The sequence below is a fragment of the Elaeis guineensis genome, chromosome 10 (genome assembly GCF_000442705.2).
Source record: "Elaeis guineensis isolate ETL-2024a chromosome 10, EG11, whole genome shotgun sequence".
NCBI classification, from domain to species: Eukaryota; Viridiplantae; Streptophyta; class Magnoliopsida; order Arecales; family Arecaceae; genus Elaeis; species Elaeis guineensis.
This window is the reverse complement of record NC_026002.2, coordinates 75,618,155-75,640,225: the sequence shown is the minus strand read 5'-3', so window position 1 is coordinate 75,640,225 and position 22,071 is coordinate 75,618,155. Positions and strand designations below refer to the sequence as shown.

The window sequence follows — 22,071 nt, the reverse complement described above, 5'->3', positions numbered from 1 at the left end:
GTCTCAAGATCTTAAAGAAGGGTAAACATCTTTCTGTCGATCTTGAAATGAATCAGCTGAGTGTAGCGATCCTTCCATTAAGCTATTGTATGTCTTTCTTGGAGCTTGGATGCTTCATATTGATGATAGCCTTTATTTTTTTGGGATTGGCTTTGATTCCTCGTTGTGATACAAAAAATCTAAGAAATTTATCAAAAGTTGCTCCGAATGGATACTTGGTTGAATTTAATTTCATCTGATGTCATCGAAGTATGCCAAAGGCTTCTTCCAAGTTTCGATCATGATCAGAAGTTTGAGGACTTTTTACCAGCATATCATCCACATAGACTTTCATATTTCATCAAATTTGTGTCTTGAATATTTTGTTGACTAGCCGTTGATAAGTAGCTCCGGTATTTTTTAAATCGAATGGTATTACATTGTAACAGTAGATGCCTTTGTCAATTATGAAGGCTGTGTGCTCCTCATCTTCGGATGTCATCTGAATCTAATTATAGCCCACAAAAATATCCATGAAGCTTAAGAGTCAGTGTTCCGAAGTCGCATCAACTAGTTGGTCGATCTTCGATAAGAAAAAACTATCCTTCGGACAGATTTCATTTAGATTTGTATAGTCGATGTAAATTCTCCATTTCTTATTGACTTTTCTCACCATCACTATATTGACGAGCCAATCGGGATAATTAGCTTCTTTGATGAAATTAGCTGCGAGGAGCCTGTCAACTTCTTCGTCGATGACCTTCTGTTTTTCGAAAGTAAAGTCTTTTCTTTTGTCTCATCGACTTAACTTTTAGATCAATATTTAGCCGGTGGGTTATTATCTCCAGAGGAATGGCTGGCATATCAGTAGCCAACCAAATAAAAATGTCAGCATTCGCTCTTAAGAGATTTATTAGTTGTTGCTGCTCCGGATCAGACAACTGCGATTCAATTTGGACTGTCTTTTCAGGATTTTTTTTTTAACGGGATGGAAACCAGTTGCTCAGCTAGTTCATCCCTTTCTTCATTTTCTCTTTGATCCAATTTATCAATGGATAAAGAGTCTTTAGGTTGATTATTCTATGTGGAGATGAAGAAGCAATATCAGACGAGTTGTTGATCTCTATGCATCTCTTCAACTCCACTTCTTGTTGGAAATCGGATCAATAGATGATATACTGAGACTACTGCTCTCAGGGCATTAAATCCAGATCATCCGAGTATGGCATTATAAGTCGAGAGAACTCGGACAACTGTGAATGTCAATAGAACAGTACTCTATTATAGATCTGTTCCTGCGGTTAATGGGAGAGTGATTTTTCCTTCTACAGTAACTGCATCTCCAGTGAAATCGACTAATAGTGTCGAGACTCTTCTAAGTCGATCAGTCAATAGTCATATTCGAAAGAAAGTCGAATAAAAAAGAACATCTGTTGAGCTTTCATTATCAACTAAATTTTTTTTTACATCATAATTTGCTATCGTCGTCGAAACAATGACAGCATCATCATGGAGAGTTTGTATTCTCCGAACATCATCTTCTGAAAAAGTAATTATATTATCGAGTCATCGTTTCTTCGCCGACTCTTCTTCGGAAGTTGCCCTCCAATTTTTTGATTGTCCGGAGATCATGTTGATTACTCCCACCATTGGTCGATTGTTAATTGTTTCCTCAACTTGCAGCTGAGGTTGTTGATTGGTGGGAGGTTAAGTTGGACGATCTCGTCAGAATTTTTTGAGGTAGCCTCGTCAAATCAGGACCTCTATCTCATCCCTGAACTGGATGTACTGTTCGGTATCGTGATTATGATCATGATGGAACTGACAGTACTTTTTTCTATCATGGCTCTTCGATGGTGCTTTCATTGGTTGGGGGTGTCGAAGATATTCATCTTCTTCGATCTCCATTAAAATTTATGTACGGAGAGCAGAAAGAGGAGTATAGGAGTTATACTTGCCATAGCTGTTTAGCTTTGGACTCCATCATCGAGGTGAAGCTTGCTTGTTGATAGCCGGCCTACTTGATTTGATCTGAGCTCTATTTTTCTTCTGCTTCTTTTTTTGATCTTTTTCATCTGTTTGACGTCGGTCAGAAGCGCCCTCGTCTGTGTGGATATACTTGTATGCATGCTCTAAAAATTCAACATAGGTTTGGGGGAGAGTCTTGTCCAGAGAATAAATAAATCTAGATCCTCTCAAACTCTTCTTCATGGTCGATATGGCCATATCTCTATTGAGGTCCCTGACCTCAAGTGTGGCCACGTTAAAATAAGCCACAAAATCTCTCAACGTTTCTGTCTTGCCCTGCTTAATGGAGAAAAGATTGTCCGATGTCCGTGACACCTTTTGGTTGGTACTAAAGTGAGCCACAAAAGAATGCTCGAGCTACTCGAAAGAGTTGATGCTCCTCGGCTGAAGCCCGAAATATCAGGTTCGAGCAGCCTTCCGAATAATTATCAGAAAATCGATGCATAAGAGGACATCAATTACCCCTTGAATTATCATGAGAGCCTTATAGCTCTCTAAATGGTCGATTTGATTGGTGGAGCCGTCGTATGGCTCCATCTGTGGTATTTTGAATCGAGACAGAATCGGTTCATCTAGGATATGCTAAGTAGTGTGGAAGTTATAGTCATTGGAAGATTTCTGACCTTCCACCTGAAGTCGGACAAGCTGACGATCGATCTTTTTAAACTTACGTTCATAGTCGTCAAGCCGTCGTTGCCAGAATAATTCGGAGATAGAACCTTTCGAAGAATTTGAGGATGGAGAAGCGGAAGGTGTACGCGTCCTTTTTCCTTTTTTGATACTATATACACGGGAAGGAGAAGGAGAATACCGTAAAAAGTGGGTGGCATGATGGGAGTGCCGAGAATGTGATTGTCTGTCTCGATAAGAGTGTCGAGACGATCGTCGCTCTAGAGATGAGGAAGGTGAACGTCGTGGTGGACGGCGACTGTGCCTAGATGGTACTAAATGAGCCATCGACTCCTCTCTCAATAGCTGCTGCTACTGCATTTATTACTACTGGAGGCTTTGGTCCGCCTCCATTAATACTTTCATTTGCTGTATTAATGCAGTAATTTATGCGTCTGTGGCAACCACAAGACGCGAAGAGCTGGGCTCTATCATTGGAAGTGGGGGAAGAACATCCTCTGAGCAAGAAGACTGCCTCGCAGATTCTGTTGAATGTTGAGCTCTAATTTTTGGCATAGTTGCTTGTATCCGTCCTCCTACCTGGCGCGCCAATCTGTTGCAGCCAATCTCCTGTTGTGTCCGTCGCCGGAGAAGAGCACTTACAAAAGAAGTTCGCACTGACCGAAGTTATGTCCGATGGGGACCCTTCGATACTTAAGTCAGTGGAAAGTGGTGAACAGCAGATGTGAATTTTAAATAGCAGAATCTCAGTCTAGAATTATCTTCTCAATGCTATTCATTTACCTCCCTTTTATAGATGATTCAAATGTAACCGTCGAGCATGTGGTCCTATTTTTTATGGTACTAAATTATCGAGCCATAATCATGGAGTTAATGGGCTATTTATGTCCACTAATCATCGTGACATATAGTTGATAACCATTTATAATGGTTAGATATGTAGATTTCGCATATTTCGATATCATGTAATCGTAGGAAGATAAGCCGACTATATGTCGGTAGTCGTGAAGATCAGAATGAGCATCAATCGATAATTCTGATATGTTAATGATCATCGATCGGATATTAACTTAGTTATCATGATTGTCCGTTGATGGTTGAAAATAGTCCACCGTAGGTCGGTCAACTGATTGTCAGTCAGCATGTTGTATTTATGAAGTCAATCTATAGTCAGAATCGGGGGTCGGTTGAATTATTCCAATAATATGTATATCCCAGAAAATAATTTTCAAGTACTTTGTTAAGACAATGCATCAACCATAGTATCAGAAAAAAATAATTTCAAATTTATTAATAAAAATTAGCACCATCTCTCTCATATTAGTGAATGCATTAACATCGATCTAAATTAAGAGCTTAGGATATTCTTGTGGTAGGTGTATAGTTCTTATATATCTTTTTTACATCAACAAATAATATAGTAGACATGCTTGTTGGAATTAAAGTGTGAAGCTCATTGCTAAATATTTAATATTTATATTTTTTTCATTGTTAAATTATCCGTATAATTTTTTAAAAGCAATCAAACTTGGCCATTATAAACTAAATTAGTGTGACTATCTCTATTAATTTTTTGCAGCCATCATAGAAGAGAAATCCAAAAATTTTTTTAAAAGAAAATTGGACATAATCACGGCCCTATGTTTCAATTTATTTTTTTAAATAAAAAAACTTTTGAAATATGTATATAATTGAAAGATGAGAAGATTTAATCTCTAAATCTTTTGATGGCTTAACCACTACTTTATTCAATAAATTAATTTATAATTTTTGTTATATCTTTTAAACTCTCATATATAAAAAGCAACACAAAATCTTAGCCATTGTCTAAACTTTCCTTGTGGGCCGGGAAAAAAAAGAAGATGAAGCATCGAAGGAAAAAACAAAGAAAAGATAAAAAAAAATTAAAAGATAAGAGCTTTTCTACCGTCTAAACTTTTCTACTCTTTTCTACTCAGTTGCTTCAAGCCTCCCACCCAATTAAGACCATTGAGAATGAAAAAAACAGAGGAAGCATGGGGGAAAACATTGGGAAAATCAACAAAAATAGAGGAAATATGAAAAAATTAAAAGGTAAGATCTTTTCCCACATAAATTGATTTTTTTTTTTTTGGCTTCTTTTTTTTTTCATTTTAAGAAAGAGTGGGGAGGAAAGCACTCGGAAATCAAAAGAGTTTCTTAGGTTTTGGTCGGGATTTTTTCTTAAGCATATGGGATTTTATGTGAGTTGTGGTGTTGTGAGTTGGTCCCTTGAGATTTTAAGAGCTTAATCTTAGTAGAAGCATGATATTTTGGAGGGTTTGGAGATTTTCCATCAAAAGAATTCTTTTATAGCTACAAGAATTTCAATTTATAGAGTTCAACATAGGAAGTGAAAGAAGGATGGATAGAGGCCCAGGGGAAGTGGATCCATACTTGATGAGAGAAGGGCATAGGTTGGATAAGGGCATACCTTATGATTTGAAGAAAAAAAAAATGCACAATCAAGAGTTCAAGGAAGCTTCTGAGGTGAGGGTTCTAAGAAAAACACTTAAGAAAAATCATAGGGCAAAAACCGACGCACATGATAATGAAAAAGAAGATGACGATAGAGATCGATAAGAGATGATAGCAAAAAGAACTGAGAAGGATGTTCACGAGAACTCGAAAAGATCCAAAATAAAAAAATAAAAAAAATATAACTTACAAAAAAAAAACCCATCATTAAGAGTTTGGAGTCCGACACATAGCATGTTGGGAGAGCTTCGAACTCTCCTTTAATATATAGATAAAATTAGTTTTGAACCCATGCGTTGCACAAGAATTCTAGATCTGATCATGTTGAAATATATATATATATATATATATATATATATATATATATAAAATAATATTTATTTAAATTTTTAATGTCATTTCATATTCTCAACTATCTATATAAATATATTTTAATTATAAAAATATAATAATACTATATATTAATAATATAATTTAATTTATATAAATAAAATTTAAAATAATTTTTTATTAATCCAAGATTTGAATTTAATGTTTGAAGGATTGTTAGGTAGTAAAACATATGACATAAAAAAAATTGCTTACGTGGACAATCTTAAATGCTAAAAAATTTTCTCTTAATTTTTATTTTATAATATATATATATTAGATTCCCCACCAAGCAGAAGCAAAATGAAACTTACGTTCTGCAAGCAAATCTATCTTTTTGTTAAGTATCAAAGATTTATAACATCAATAATTCACCTGGCCATCTTAATATGCACATCTTTTTGAATATACCTGTCCCTCCAGATAACGCTGTTGTAGAGAGAAAAAGAGCAGTGCACCCAACAAAAATATATCCCAAGTTAAATAAATTAGGAAAATAAACCCTCTAATCAAATAAATAGGGCAGAAAAAATTAAATGAAACAATAATTAAAAACAAAAAATATATAAAAATAAGTTAGTTCCTGCTCTTCCTTCACATCGGGGAACCAGAGACTACTCACCCGTTTCTCCTTTACCGAACTTATTAGTCAATCCCAAGCACTTATCTTTGTGGTTTGCAAATATTCTGATCAACTGAATAATTACAGGCCGAGCCCCTCTCAAATCATATTCCACTACTTTCAAATATGGCCACTGGCAGCCATTTTATGGAACACAGAACAACAGTAAGTATGCAAAGCCAAGTACAAGGACAAGGTAAATAAGACTATTTGTTTCTACACTTGGATTGTGGACTCACTTGATGTCTCCAGTCTCCAAATCTGAATTGGATAAAATCAAAATGGAAGGAAGAAAAGAAGTTGAATGCAATCAATAGCAACGCCACGAATGCATTTTCTATTTCATTGTTCTAAAAGAAAAACAAGTGGAGCTGAAGGCTCAGCAGATCATACATGTGTTGCTCAAAATGGAAAAAGACAAGGACATCCATCTGGGAAATCATTCTCTGATCACGAGAGAGTAGCCCATTAGAAATGTGCCAAGCTGTATACCAAAATCCAGGCAAGCTGCAATCCCAAAAAGGAAACTGTTATCAGATACAGGAAAGCTCGCACAATTTAAGACTCTAGCTATTCACAACAAAGTCAGAGAATCCAGCGTATACAAATGGGAAAGTCGTAAAAAGGATCACAGGAGAAGCAACAAATAAAATATACTCAAGGTATAATCCAATGGAGATCGCATATCAGGACCACATTATGTCAGAACCAGAAGTCTCCAAAAACACTTGAGCTGGTCTGTATGTGGTATAGTGGATAATCTCCCTCGGAACACTTAAAGGAGAATGGATAAGAGATTTTACCAGAAAAAGGGTAAATGATGCAAAGAGCCCTTCTTGAAGCAAAGTTGCATGGCCCCCATATTCTTCCTCATCAATCTTCAGAATGTGTGCATAGTATCCATAGATGATACCAGAAGATAGAACCAAGAATCTGAACATAATGAGCATCATTGAAAAATGCATCAATAAAAGCTTACAGCAAGTATAAAGATCAAGATAAACTTGTTTTGCATTTTGCTTGTGGCATAACTGTAAGAAAGATATCACATCAATTCAAAGACAAGCATGTTTTCCTTCATGATGAAGTTAAGAAAAATAAATTGCAAATTCCACTAGTATTATATAAATGTTACTGCAATTATACCATTCCAGCTTTTATTTGAAGATATGCATAAAACTGACAGACACAGTGCTCCCTCAAAGTTGAGAGGCAAAACATGTAGTGTGCATTGAGAAAGCAAACTTAATTGGTAGCAAGTCATAGGAACTGAAACTAGTAGGTCTGGTAGCATATTTTTTGAAAATATACATGAAATGCACAAAGACCAAGTGGGATTTCCTTTCATTTTAACTTGTATTCTTAGAAGGAATATTGTAAATGTGCACTATTATTGGTGGAGACCTGATAGCAACTAATAATCTCAGATTTTAATCTGTAATTTGAACAAAAAAAGAAACACTCCTTAGAAGGAATATTGTAAATGTGCACTATTATTGGTGGAGACCTGATAGCAACTAATAATCTCAGATTTTAATCTGTAATTTGAACAAAAAAAGAAACATTCCAATGAAAAGGTCATATATTTAATAATTATACATATACATCAATATAAATTGCACATCAATCTTCATATTCATAGGCAAAAGAAGGCATTCCAGCAAATCCCTCACTGATTCTGTGAGGGGAAAGATGGGGGAGGAGAGAGGTAGAAATGGGGATGATCTACATAAATTGTTTGCGTGAGTAGTGCAACAATGATGAAGGCACCCACCATTTAAAATCCTCCTCACAAAGAACAATGCTCAGAAAAAAAAGTATCATAGACATGTATAGATAAGGCATGAGCAAGAATTCATGTCATGTGCACTTCTGCCAGTATTGTACTATTCTGACAGGAGAATAATACCTAGATTCTGCTGGGATACTGGTCCACTCATGAATTGGGGCCTTCCGACCATCCTAGTTGGTACTGACCAGGACAGATTTAATGGTTGTGCTCAACTCCCAACACTCGATATATCTTGGCATCCCAAGGCACTTTTCTATTTAATTTTTTTCCTCTTCACTGTTGTTATTTATGATGATTGTTTCGGCCTATCTGATCTGCCCTGCCCCATCCTGATACCATACTGACCCAGGACTAGACCGGGGTAGGTACTGGGACCGGGACTTTAATCCTTGGTTATGAATCAACCAAATACAACCAAGCAGTAACCTTCCAGCATCTGGGCATTGAGTGAACCCCTCACCATTTTTTGAATCTAGTCACGTCTAAAGGCCATATGCGAATTTGATATTCAATACACCTTTTTGACTTCTAAGGCCACCTTCGGAAACCCTTTGATTCCTATCCCTCCAAATTTCCCACCAGAAGGAATGAGGGATGATGCTCCAGACTCTTCCTCTGTCCAAGACACCAACAAAGCAAAAGCAAATGTAGCAGGATTTTATCTTGTATGCAGCAAGGAGAACATTTCCTTACCACAACGGTTCTTCAAAACAGATGCTTGAACCTTGCAATCATCAAAGGATATACGCCAACCTAAGATGACAACTTTACATCCCCATCCCATGGAGGGAATCGAAATAACATTCAATAAGATAAAGAGAGCAAGTCCTACAACTAGCTCCCATGACAGCACATGATAAATATTGCAGATATCACACTAACAAGCATGACACAAATTGATGTAACTTCTTTGTCATACAAGGAGATTCCCTGGTCACTTCTTTATGGTTAGATGATGAAATAAAAATATTGACCTCAGAGGCCCAAACTAGAAGTCCTTGGAAGTTCTGACAATATCACCTTTTTCACATGGAACCTCATATAACTCTGAGACTCTCCACCTCTTGAGGATGCCCCCTTGAATCACTAAAGATTAAGCTAAATGATTTTGTCCCTGAACTCCATCTACCAAAATAGCATCTTCTTCTGCAAGTTTTTTTTTTTTTAAATAACGTCACTACCTCAACATAAAATCACAACCTCATCATCCATCCTTGAAAACCATAATCAGGAGTTCCATACGAGTCCTTGAACATTCCAACTGATGACCAATCTCTTTATTTGCTTAAAGTGCACAAATACGTACAGCATTAGTTTGGACCATCCTAGGAACACTAGTCGATTAAATAGACCATCTACTCAACTAATAAAATGGAAGACCCTCAACTTATGTCTTTATCTTAACCAACTAGATATCTATATGGAAGTGGTTTCATGGATCAAAGTAAAGCTAGCAAAGATTTAGGAACATCTCATGATTATCTCTTTCACAATAGACTCCTATATCAAACACCAAGCAGTAAACAAAATATATGAAAACTTACCCTCAAATATCTCTCTTGGTGGGAGAGAAGGGGAAAAATAGAAAAAGTAGATAACAAATTCACCTACTTTTCTTCTTCCTTTGTTCTTTATTCCTATGCAGTTTAGAGAGAGAGAGAGAGAGAGATAGAGAGAGAGAGAGAGAGAGAGAGAGAGAGAGAGAGAGAGAGCTTTTTGAATCGCACTAGTAGCTGTAGAACCTAACAAAAGAATATGCCCCAAAAAGCCGACTCAATAGAAATGAGATAAGATATGCTGTTATGTTAATGCTCCGGTGAATCAACTCTGGGAATTCAAAAGTTACTGACAACCCAATACGGATAGATAATCAAACCATGTTAATAATGCACCATAAGTCACCCTGTTATAACTAATATGAGTTCATCTAAACAAAGAATTCAAACAGTTAACCTTCTCTGACTACTTAGGTCCTCCCATTCACAAGGATGACTAATAACAGCAAATTCTAATTATATAACTTAAGAAACCAACAAAAAATAAAAGCAATAAAGAGAAATAGGAAGAGAAGCTTGTGAGATAACATAAAATCACACATGGATATGGTTCCACATGCTTACAGAACTGGGCTTCTACCAAGTACAATCAACTCGGTTTCACAAAGGTCAGCTGCTAAGGAACCAATGCATCAGAGTTTAGCATAATCAAAGCCATCCTGTGTCAAATAGCACTCATCTCTAAAGCACAAATTTAACCCAAGGAGTTGAATGAAATCACAATCCTAGCAGAAGATTAAAAAAAAAGTGGTTTGTTCTTCAGATGCATGATTGCTTCAGCACAAGCTCTCAATATATGATGACATGTGAAAAACTGAGTCAAGCATGAGCAGTTTAGAGTTCGGACTAGTGGTATTTCTTTGAACATATAATTGTAGGATATGATAAGTAAAATTTATTCGGAGATGTATCGACTTAACTCACAACAACGGAAAAGATTGCCGATTAACTTACACAAGAATCCATTTTGCACCGATGAGAGGGACCGCACCCCACAGCAATCCGCACAGAAGGCCCAACACTTGCCGGATCCAATGTAGAACATCACCCAACTGATCCTGAATTAAATTACAATACCAACACAAAAAGATCATCAGCACAAGAAAAAAGTGAAGATCTAGTATTTCTAAAAGAACCAAACTGCGGAACAAAAAAACCTAAATCTTCGTATGTAACTCTTAAATTTCTGCGTTAGATTTGACGAAATGACCGTCCGATAGAGCGGACTTCATGTTGGAATCCAAACCTTGTCCCAAGAAGCCTCCGGATCTAGCAACTTGGCGAACTTGAAGGGAAGAACGTGACCGTTCTGCTGCTGAGATTGGACCTTCGCAGATTTACTCTTTTTCATGATGCGGGGGAGCTCGAGTGGGATGGAGGACCGGAACTTTCTCGCTTCCTCTTGCTTCAACTCCGATCGCAGACCTCTCAATAGTTATAATTCGCGGAGACTACGGTATTCTAGGGTTTCTGAACGAAAACGAGGGCTTCTACAAACGATCTCTGGCTCCAATGTCGAATCTCGAATATTTTAACGCGAAAACCCTGCCGTGTTGACGGATGGAGTTAAATTTCTATGGCCAGCTATATATAAAATTCCTTCCGTAATGTCGGTACGCTCATCGCCGAGACTAGTATCGGATTCCACGTTTCGGAATCTCTCCGAATACGGAGAACCCGAGCAGCGGGCAATTGCCGGCAGACCCGGGACAGCGAAGACAGTGGGGAGCCAAACACTATCTGCCGCGTGCCCCAATCACTTCGTTCATATTCTACCAGCCGCCAGCGCACGGAACAAAGGCAGGAAGCTAAGTTCCAAAGAATTCTACCTTCTAATGGTGTTAGTTTTTTCGCTTACCAACCGTCGCTGCTCCGGCGGGCTCTTTGAAAACGCCAACAGCACTCGAATCATAACCGCAGATCTAAGCCGTGAAGCTCAATAGACCGTCTCGATCATCAAGTGGAAGCAGAGCAGTTTAAGTTAAAATGCTACCGCAGGAACACATAAAATTACGATCAAGACTAGATGCGTCTTTTCAATGAGGTCCTCTTCTATGACCTTCTTCCACGCGTAGAAGTATCGCCGGCCGCCCTTCAAACAACGGGAGCGCCAAAGTTTTCTTTTTCCTTTCTTATTCCTTAATTTAGAAGCCTTGGCCCCATTTTCTTCCGCGTTTAGATTTCGCCCTTTTCTTATCTCTTCGTGTTAATCGAGGGATTTTTGATCGGGGAATTGGGATCTTCGACTCGAGATCTCGCTGGGGTTTCTTCTTGATTGCTTGATTGCGGTCTTTCTTCGGTTTTTAGTTTGGGATTTGAGGGATTTTTCTTGGAGTTAGGACTTTCGGAGATGGGTTCGAAGGATGAGAAGCCGGCGGCCGGCGGTGGGTTCTTCTCGGCGATCACGGCGAGTGTAAGGGGTTGGGGGAGCGCGGTGCACAAATCTGTTAATGGGTACGGAAGCGCCTTATTTCTGATTTTTCTTTTTTTTTTTTTTTTCTAAGCCTTTGTCATTTTAAGTTCAGTCGTGATTTATTGAATGAGTGTAAGGAAGCTCTGCGGTTTTAATTTTGCCTTTCGAAACCCTAATTGTTATTTTTGTGATTAGGATTTGCTTTAGTTTAAGCGACTATGAGATCTCGGGAACATCCAGCAAATTCCAATTTTTAGTACATTTTTATAACAAATTCACAGTTTTTTTGAGCTTGTTGTTAGTTTTTTATTTGGTGGTAATAGAGCTTGGACTTTTCAAACGCCATGAAATTGGTATCTTCTATTAGTTTAATTCACAGGGATTTAAAGTTTGCCTTTTGAAACCGTAACTTTTAGTCTTGTTGTCAAGATATGCCTAAGCTTGACCATTAGATCTCGGTACTATCGAACCGCATTTATAGATAGAATTTTGTCACAAATTTGGTTACTTATTTGAAGGTAGAAGAGCTTGGTTTTTCAAGTACACTGAAATCAGTAACTTTTTAATTACGTTTACTTTTGAATTCCCTAAGGGCCATTACCCACTTATGTTCCCAGCTTTTTTTTACAGAAGGTGGCTGCCTAGGACCCGAACGCATGTCATTGTGCTTGCAAGCTCAAATCTTTACCATTGCACCATGCAATGGCTCCTTTTATACTCCCTCCAACAACAAAAATATCTTAGCAGAGCTACCATTCTCCACTTCTTTTATTTTAAACTATTAAGTGTTTTACTGTTTCATGTGTAGTTTGTTTTCATTTAAATTAGACGTGTCTGATATTTGAAATTTTGTAGTTTTCTGACCTGCTAGTACTTGTATGCTTTGTATCATATGTTCATGATTAAAGTGAAATTTTGGGATAGAATGACAGCAGTTCAAGAGAATTCCAATAGCAGAACTTTAGAGCAAACAAAAGGCCATAGACTAATGCTTAACGCCAAAGTCATGGCCACTCTGTATGGTTTACATACTTTCTTTTCACTCGGATTTGATGTATGGTTGGCCATATAAATTGAAAATCCACACTCTTGATCATGATGAAACATCTTAAGATGCATATGAACCGAAATTGTGGGTTTGAATATATCTAAACCATTAATTCAAGTTGTGTCATCTATCTTGTCAATTAAAAGTATTCATTTTGATTTGGTGAATGGTGGATGCATGCCTAGCAAATCCCAAAACGTTTTCTTTTTAAACTTCTAGAAAGTGACACCATGGTTTCCATGAGACAAAACTGATGCGGGAAACATTAACAAAGCATGAAACAGGAAACATGGTTAAGAAAATCCTAATTTGGGAAACCGTAAACTATGATCCTAAAACAAGCAAGAATATTGAAAACATATAAGCAAAAATACAAAAAAAAATCTCATGAAAAATCACTACCGAGAACTAGTTTTCATTGGATTCTTATTTCAAACATGGGTTGATTTTTAATAGTAATCATAAATTTATGATATAGAAACTCCTCCTTTTTTCCTAGCCGAACTGAACTAGTTTGGGATTAAGGCTTAGTTGAGTTGACTATGGAAGTTCCTCATTTTTAACACGCGCGCGCGCGCGCGCACACACACTATTGTTCATTTATTGAATAAGAAGGGAAAAAAGGATTAGACATTGCCATGATAAGAGAGTTATTTTATCTGATCCATCAAAGAGATTATTTAGACTCCTCCTTATCCACTCATATTTATAGATTCCGGTGATTTTTCCCTCTTTGTTTTCACGAAGTTTCCCTGTACAGTTGATATGCATTTTAGAGAATGTATCCCCAATAAATTGCATCTGTTTCTGGATTCAGTTTCCAAGGAAAATTTCTAGGGAAATAGGAAGCCCATTTCCTGAGCAACTATTTTGGACACTATGTCATTTTTTTCCTTCAGCTCTTGCTGATTTTATTCAATATTCTAGCAATTGTTGACTTCATGTACTCCGTTTGTTTCAGCATTTTTGCAAGTAACCTGATTTTGGTAGGACTAACTTGATTTATTTGATACTAGAAATGAGAAATATTGACTGATGTATTTTCACATCACAGATTATTGGGCTATGAAGGACTTGAAGTTACAAACCCAGAAGGGGGCACAGATGATGCAGAGGCTGAAGCTCAAAGAGGAAGATGGAAGCAGGAGGTTCTGCTTTCCATCAATTTCCATACTCTTTCATTTAGGAATTTTTATCCACTATTTCTTAGGAAACTTCATTCTCAACTACTTATTTATTTTTTTTCCAGAAGTTACTATTACTGACTTCTCTGTTTATGAACTTGTTGATGTTCTTTTGTTTTTGGTTCACTTGTAATCATGCAACCTTTTGCTTTTGGATAGCTGTTGAAGTTTCCTTTCTATCCATGGTTTGACTTTTTCGGAGGGCCTTTTTTATTATCTATAACTAGCATTTTCGAATATCTTTGAATTTTTCTCTTCTTCCATAGAATGACTACTGTATAAGTTAAGGAGGTCTAAATTATATAATATATAAAAATTAACTAGATTCTTCTAAGCAACCAATAATAGCTTTAGAAAGGCTTATTCTTTTGGTTTCCTTTGAAGAGCTTCTCAAGTATGTTATTAACTAATCATTCTAGATAATGTTGTAAATGCTCTGATTGATTATTTGTTTATTATTTTAACTATGTATATATTTTGCTTAATTTATTACATTGTAAATACTCTCATTTATTATGTTAGCATTAGAAATGACTTGCTCAATTCAATCATATACGCATGTATCAGATTGTTGATTAAATTATCATGTTTGTTGGATTTTGTTACCTTATTCCATGATTCCTGCTATACTGCAGCATTGATTTGAATCTTGTATTGATTTAGTGATTTTTGATTTCTCTGTTATTTACAGGATCGGGATAGCTATTGGAAGATGATGCAAAAGTATATCGGATCAGATGTTACATCAATGGTGACACTTCCAGTCATCATTTTTGAGCCAATGACAATGCTTCAGAAAATGGCAGAGGTATGTGCTGAAAGGTATTTTTAACTTGTCGCCAAGGGGAGACTTGTTACTAAAAGTTATGTAATCCAGCTGTTAATTTAGAGATTTAATTTTTAACAAAAGATTGCTTTATTTAATTCATAATATGCAATTATCATTCTGCTTCATGTCATTATTTGGGCATAAAATTGCTTCTTTTTATTTCTCTCATTAGTCATCTCATGCAATGTACTATAGCCTTACATAGTGGTAGTACTAATTTATCCATATCTTTTATGAATGATAAGCATCATGGAGTTTAAAACATTAGATCCAATGATTTAGCAGTTGAAAACTATTTTTGAGTCTCTGATTTGGAGTTATGATTTTATTATGGGGGGAAAGTGCCTCTTGCCCATGACAATATGCAAGCTTGGTGTTGTCCCATTCTTTAAAAAAAAAAATGGGGAAGTTAAAGAGGTGGATTTATAGAGGATTATTTTTTTAAAGTTGAGGACTATTAGGTTTTTATTTGATAACAGGTTTATTTTTCTGAAAAAGATGTGAATTGCTACCCTTATGATGAACATGTGGAAAAAAAGGCTTGTTATTTGTCCATGGCTGTTAGAGTTTATATCACATTCTCCTAGATTATAGTTGTTCTGTTGCTCCTCCATTATCTTCATTACATGGACTCTAATACTGGCTAATATAGGGCATTGGTACAAGACCTAGGTCTTCGCCTCCAGTTAATCTCATTCAGAACAACAATGACGACAACCATAGAAAGCTGTATAATGGCGTGCAGAAACTAAGAAATCTTTTTAATTTTTAGTTTATTGATTGATGTAAATTAAACCATATTTACCATAGATCATAGTTTTCTGAAGGCCATTGTAAAGTGAGTATGATTTGATATATAGGCTGTGGAAATTTGCAGTGTAAATATAAGCAGATCAATGGAAAGGTTACAGATGAAATTAAAGCAGATTTAAGCTACAATCTGTAAAATAAATAAATAAATAAGATGCCTCATTGGATGCATCTTGCAAGAAACTGACGGTAGACTTTAAAATCTTAAAGATCTTGTAGATTATTACAGATTCAGGAAATGCAAGGAGAACTTCTTAGATTGTGCCAAATAATCAGGCTTTTCCCCTCGTTTTTTTTTTCAAAACTGATTTTTCTACTCTTTGTTTCGAGTGAGTTGAAAAAATATTGCTCAGGTAAATTTGGCTTGATATTAGTTTTATTATATGGGTTAATAAGCAAGTAATAAGTACTCTATTGTCGTTTATGGGTATTTAGATAATCAGATTTTAATTTTAGGTGAGCATGAGTTATCTACTATGTAGAATCTAGAAGTGTTAAACATGTATGCCACTGTACCTTATTGGATATTGTCAGTAGCATGACTTAATACTTGTGCTGAATACTATTATAAGGTTGATCATTGCTATAGGTTCATTTAACTATTTGTTGACCATAATTGAGTTCTTTTAACTATTTGTGTTGCATTTTTAAATTACTTTTTACCATGCTTTCATACAAAGGGCTATTATTATAAGGTTGACCATAACTGCAAGTTTCTTGAGAATTACAATGGGGGCACCACCAATCATTCCAAACACTTGAGGAAATGCTTCCCTAGGTTTGAACCTGGAGCCTTCTCCAAGTGGAAGAGGGTTGGACTGCAGCCTATTTTGGCATCCTGAAATTTGTTTCACATCATTTACCAGAACTTACAGTGGTGTTGTTCTTCCACTCCATATCTTTAACATCATGAAGATAAGTCCTAATTCTCTCACTATCCATGCCTCCCTGGATCTTCATTAGTCATACCCATGCTGTTGCAATTGATTGTCCACCATATTGTCCTTTCTATGTGCAATTTGCATGCTTCATCTAATTAATTCACTCCTTGCCCTATCTTTTTAATTTTATCAGGCATCAATTTATCATTCTAGATTCTGCCAGAATTTGAAAAAAGTCCATTTCTTAAACTATATAATCTGGCTTGCTAAGTTTAGATGAACCATCCTGTCAAATTTTTACCAAAGAATAGTTCTTTTGTTATGTTTCCTTGTAGTTGGCCATCATACCAGTTTTGTTGGTAGATATTATTATTTGACACTGCTAATTATGCACAACATGATAAATTTTGTGATTTTTGTTACAGATAATGGAGTACTCATACCTGTTAGATATGGCAGATGAATGTGAAGATCCTTACATGCGGCTGGTCTATACTTGTAAGTGCACTTTTCTGCATCATTCTATTCTGTACATGTGTTAGTGTTAGATGCAACAGAAGTATTGGTATCCTTTGCAGCTTCATGGGCGATATCTGTCTACTATGCTTATCAGCGAACATGGAAGCCTTTTAATCCAATCCTCGGGGAGACATATGAAATGGTCAATCATGGCGGTATTACATTCATTGCAGAGCAGGTATTTATTGTTAATTCCTTGTATTGTTCTTTTGCTCTTTTCTGGAAATTTTTCCTCCACATTATTTGCCTAGTATCCTACATCACATGCAAATTTATGGAGTAGGTTTATAACTATTCATATCTGATTCTTATCTTCACAATAAAATGCGATGCCATTGGGTAATGATAGTGGCTTTTTTTTCTGAGCAATTCATTCACTCATGTAATTGGTCTTCCTTCAATATAGGTGAGTCATCATCCTCCAATGGGCGCGGCACATGCTGAGAATGAGCACTTCATTTATGATATTACTTCCAAATTAAGAACTAAGTTCTTAGGAAACTCCATAGAAATATATCCTGTTGGAAGGTGAGCATTATGTATCTTTCTTTCCCTCCTCCAGAAAGGCATTATCATCAAATATTCTTAAGTGCTAACTTTTACCAATTTCTTCCATTATTAGCCTTTATACTTAATTTATCTAACTTTGATATTAAAATTGTAACAAGTTCAATTGAGAAAGCATATGAAAGGTATGCACACTCATAAATTGGTGCTGAGGTGTTGTAATTGTTTATGCTATTATCTTTACTATGATGCAGGACAAGGTTGACGCTTAAGAAGTCTGGTGTGGTCTTTGATTTGGTGCCCCCTCCCACCAAGGTTAATAACCTTATCTTTGGGCGCACCTGGATTGACTCATTTGGGGAAATGGTTATGACAAACTTGACAACTGGAGACAAAGTTGTGCTATATTTTCAACCATGTGGCTGGTTTGGGTATGGTTTGTTTCTTGACATCGCTTGACTTGCCCTAAGTTTAATAAATATTCAAGTTTGATAGCCTTGGGCAATGAAAACTAGAGTATAGCACATCACTGAAGTAAGGATATGGTTATGACCTGTGATATGGTTACCTAGCTTGCTTTTGTTGTTGATGACTTTTGCATATCAGACAATATTGCTCTTCTGCAAAGGGAAATAGTGGCAAAAGTAAGGAAAGCTTGTGAATTACAACTTTTTCTTTACAGCAACGAAAAGCAAAGTCTATGTCAAAACCTGACTTGCATACTTTACATGATAATGCAGACCAAATATTATATTCGGGTCTTATAGTGATTTTTTTCTCTGCATCTTATATGAAATTGCCAATTGTTTCAGGGCTGGTCGATATGAAGTGGATGGATATGTATATGATGCAGCAGAAGAACCTAAGATATTAATGACTGGGAAATGGAACGAGTCATTGAGTTGCCAACCTTGTGATCAAGAAGGAGAGCCCCTGCCAGGCACTGAACTGAAAGAGGTCCATTTCATTTTAATAATTTACATAAAATGATAATAATTTACTCTGTGTTATATTAATTGAACTAAAATTTCATTTCATTTCCATTTCATTGAGTAAACATGTGGACAAGACATTTTGTGGTGTATATCATGTTTAATGATTTGGATCTTGAATTTGGCTGGTCGATCATTGATTTTGAATTGTTAAAGGAGTTAACGTAAAGTGTGTACTCCAACTTTATACAAGTAAACATGTTTTGTATTGTTGGCAAGAGGAGTTCTCTACTTGATAGCCTGCATTATGTGATTATTCTAAACACTTCAAGATGTTTTCTTGTTGAGCCTTCGGGGATGCATATTTCACATTTGATGTAGGTATAAGTGAGTATCCAAGTCATGATAGTTGAAATTTCAAAAACCTTCTAGGGCAAATAATTGTGACGGGATTTAATTCCCAGTACTACAGATTTTTGGTGGTGAGCAAACTTCAAGTATATATTTAACTGAAAAAAAGATATCTGAATGCTGACCAAGTCGTGCAATATCTGTGTTTGGGGTTGTTGTCTCTAGGTAAACACTGTCAATTGAGTCAATGGAAGGGATGCTAAAGCATGTCAGAATTTCCTTGTTATGGCTTTGTAGTTTTGCTGCTCTTCCATTCGATATTTATTTTGAAATTACCAAGTCAAACTTTTTTTTCCTATTTTTTATCAAATTTAGTTGGATTCCTTCTAACACCACTGCCTTTTAAACCTGTTATATGTCAAGTGATATGCATTAGTTTCTATGAATCTAGAAGTACAGTTGCTAGTAGCCTTGCATGCAGTTACGAATTGGTGAAATTTTGGTTCAGCCTATTGAAATTTGAAAGTACAGAGTCCTGCAGCCGTGACAAGAAGCTCATATATACTCTAGATTAGTTGCAGTATTTCCTGTCAGAACCTAAAATGACATCAGTAGTCTACTGGAGGTTCATATTAGTAATCAAAAATCTGAAAGAAATTTCTTCAGTATGTATTTGGCAGAATAGGGTATTCAGTCAGGCATTCTAAGTCAGTTTAACCCATAAACAGTAGTGGAAGAATTTGTGCTAGCTATCAACAACAAGTGTCAAGTCAGTAATGCCAGCTTAGTACGAGTAAACAAATCTATACTGTATACAAGAGGTCCTCCAGAGTGTCCCTAATACCTCTGAAGGGGAAGGCATTCCATGTTTTGCTCACGTGATAAGCATGTGAGAAAGAAAATGTAAACTTTTTTAACACTTATCTCTTTCTTAGAGTCCCAGTGCTACCTAATCTCTCTTGTCATCTGTTTCTTAGGAGTCCTAGCATGGAAGCTTAACATGTGATCTAAAAAGGAAAGAAAAAAAGAGTTGCTACATAATTTACCCAAATCCATGCTAATTAGAGAGTTGTCAAATCTCAACCCCTGCTATCTTACACTCTTAAAAAATCTGGAAATTTTAGAATTAAAAAAAAATGATGACAACTGGCCATGTTTCAAGATCTAGACACCAAGTGCTAGAAATGTGATTGCGTGAATGAACAAGTGTTCCTGTACTTTTGCTATCTTATTTTTCCTCTGAAGGGGAAGGTGACTGATCTAATTCATTTCACAGTAGGGATGAAATAAACAAAAGTGGCCTGGTGGCCAGGGTCAATCACGTCTTGCTGTTCATGCTTGTTAAAGCAGCAATCTGAAAGGAAAAAGCTACAAAGCTGGGTTTGCCTTGTTTCAGAAAAGCAGCCTATGTTCGTCAAGCCTTGGTGCTGGATATCTAGCATATGTTATGTCAAGCCTCGCTGCTGGATATCTGGTCCTTGGCATCTCAATACTCTGAAGAAGCAGCATCACCATAGGCTAGATCTTGGTTAATCTTCCCTCCGTGTAGCACTTTTCTGACAGTATATTTCTCTCTCTAGTGCTCCATCTGGTAAAAAGAGTAATTAAGAAATTAGTGCTTTTCTTGTTTCTGTTATCTGGTTCACTTGAGTGTGGAAAATAAAAATTGTTGGTTTCTTCCTTGCTTTTCCAAAAAAAAAAATAAAAAATAAAAAAATCCAGAATTTGGAAATCACTGCAACTTATTATGACCTTCACGCTTCCAGCAAATTTGTCATTTATCAAGTAGGAAATAATGGTTTTTAATATATGAAAAACCTGCATAAACTTGGTTGACTAGTACATATTTACTTCATTAGGAATTACATTTTGCAGTTCAGGTTATCTGTCTAGGCTTCTTTATAGCTCAATTTTTTAAATTCTGCACTTGATTTACTATGATCCATGTGCAAAGCATATGTCACTAATTCTGCAGGTTATATGGCTTGCTTCATTTTGCATTCTCTGTTATCCAATCACATCTAGAGTTTTTTCTTCTAGCTGCAGTAATTGGTAAAACATTTGCATACTGAATCCAGGTCTGGAGGGTTGCTGCCACACCGGAAAATGACAAATACCAATACACATACTTTGCCCATAAAATAAACAGCTTTGACACAGCACCTAAGAAGTTATTAGCATCAGATTCCCGGTTGCGGCCTGATAGATATGCACTTGAGAAAGGTGATATGTCTAAATCTGGTGCAGAAAAGAGCAGGTATGCTTGCACATATATCCGAGTTCATGCGCCTTCAACTTTGGGTGCATTACTGAACATGTTAGAAACTTAGATTGCTCATCGCTGAAGTTTGGTTTCACTAGTAAATGAGAGTGGACGTCTGATGAAAAAATTGCACCTTCCATTGTTGCACCCAACCTAAAACCTGAATGCGTTTGCCAAACTGTGTTCCTTACTGTTGATGTGGTTGGCTTTCAGTCTGGAGGAGAGGCAGAGAGCAGAAAAAAGAAATAGAGAAGCAAATGGGCACCAATTCACTCCAAGATGGTTCAACTCGACTGATGAAATTACTCCAACACCTTGGGGAGACGTGGAAGTATACGAGTACAATGGTAAATACACTGAACATAGGGCCATCATTGATGACTCAGATTCCATTGAGGAGGTTGACATCAAATCAATTGAATTTAATCCATGGCAGTATGGTAATATATCTGCCGAATGAAATATCGGATTTGTATGCTAGGTCCCCATTTCTTTCATTTACAAATGCATTGGAGCTATATATTGTTCTGTATTTTGGTTAGTGCCCTGATGATTTGAATTAGTATGGCTATTTGGTTTGAGGTTGTGTACACTTTCATATATCTGTCTATTAGTTATTCTTAGAAGCTTGCATTACATTGTGAGATTTCTTCTCCTTTTTAACTGGTTTTTATTGTATCATGTTTGCATTTCTTTCCTGAAACTGAATCGTATTGGAGCACCAAAGCTGTTGCGATGTCCATTTGTGTATAATTCATATTGCAACAGGTACAATTCAAGATTCCTAGGGTGTATTTACCAAGGCTTGTATATGAAGTCAGACCTGTTTGGTAGGCTGTCTTTGCATGCTTTCCAGGTTCAA

The 22,071-nt window shown here is 36.4% G+C and overlaps 2 protein-coding genes across 3 annotated transcripts; one reads left to right on the top strand and one right to left on the bottom strand.

Annotated features, from left to right (window-relative positions):
* Positions 1-6,205: 6,205 nt before the first annotated feature.
* LOC105036014 (uncharacterized) lies at positions 6,206-11,046 on the bottom strand. 2 transcript variants are annotated; one of them, XR_830423.4, is made up of 5 exons: positions 10,719-11,046; positions 10,427-10,530; positions 6,928-7,057; positions 6,518-6,631; positions 6,206-6,385 (listed from the first exon to the last, which is right to left on the bottom strand). XR_830423.4 is itself a non-coding variant. In XM_010911747.4 (4 exons), the coding sequence occupies exons 1-4, from the start codon at positions 10,821-10,823 to the stop codon at positions 6,593-6,595; spliced, it is 378 nt and encodes a 125-aa protein (XP_010910049.1). In that variant the 5' UTR covers positions 10,824-11,046; the 3' UTR covers positions 6,206-6,592. The 2 variants fall into 2 exon arrangements, 1 of the variants encoding a protein (XP_010910049.1); XM_010911747.4 differs by having other exon boundaries at positions 6,206-6,631.
* Positions 11,047-11,545: 499 nt separating this feature from the next.
* On the top strand, positions 11,546-21,845 carry LOC105036012 (oxysterol-binding protein-related protein 3A). Its single transcript, XM_010911746.4, has 10 exons — positions 11,546-11,926; positions 13,988-14,081; positions 14,809-14,925; positions 17,063-17,135; positions 17,216-17,334; positions 17,563-17,684; positions 17,918-18,094; positions 18,476-18,620; positions 21,025-21,203; positions 21,423-21,845. Exons 1-10 carry the CDS (start codon positions 11,823-11,825, stop codon positions 21,667-21,669), a joined length of 1,377 nt encoding a protein of 458 aa, XP_010910048.1. The 5' UTR covers positions 11,546-11,822; the 3' UTR covers positions 21,670-21,845.
* Positions 21,846-22,071: the final 226 nt, after the last annotated feature.

What these genes read in the sequence shown, in the direction of transcription:
- LOC105036012 (XM_010911746.4), top strand. Translation starts at nt 11,823, where the DNA reads ATGGGTTCGAAGGATGAGAAGCCGGCGGCCGGCGGTGGGTTCTTCTCG. An exon ending in TGCTTCAGAAAATGGCAGAG is followed by an intron (nt 14,926 to 17,062) that starts GTATGTGCTGAA and finishes TTTTTGTTACAG; the next exon opens with ATAATGGAGTACTCATACCT. An exon ending in TTACATTCATTGCAGAGCAG is followed by an intron (nt 17,335 to 17,562) that starts GTATTTATTGTT and finishes CCTTCAATATAG; the next exon opens with GTGAGTCATCATCCTCCAAT.
- LOC105036014 (XM_010911747.4), bottom strand. Translation starts at nt 10,823, where the DNA reads ATGAAAAAGAGTAAATCTGCGAAGGTCCAATCTCAGCAGCAGAACGGT. An exon ending in GGTGCAAAATGGATTCTTGT is followed by an intron (nt 7,058 to 10,426) that starts GTAAGTTAATCG and finishes CATTATGTTCAG; the next exon opens with ATTCTTGGTTCTATCTTCTG. An exon ending in CATCATTTACCCTTTTTCTG is followed by an intron (nt 6,632 to 6,927) that starts GTAAAATCTCTT and finishes TTGGGATTGCAG; the next exon opens with CTTGCCTGGATTTTGGTATA.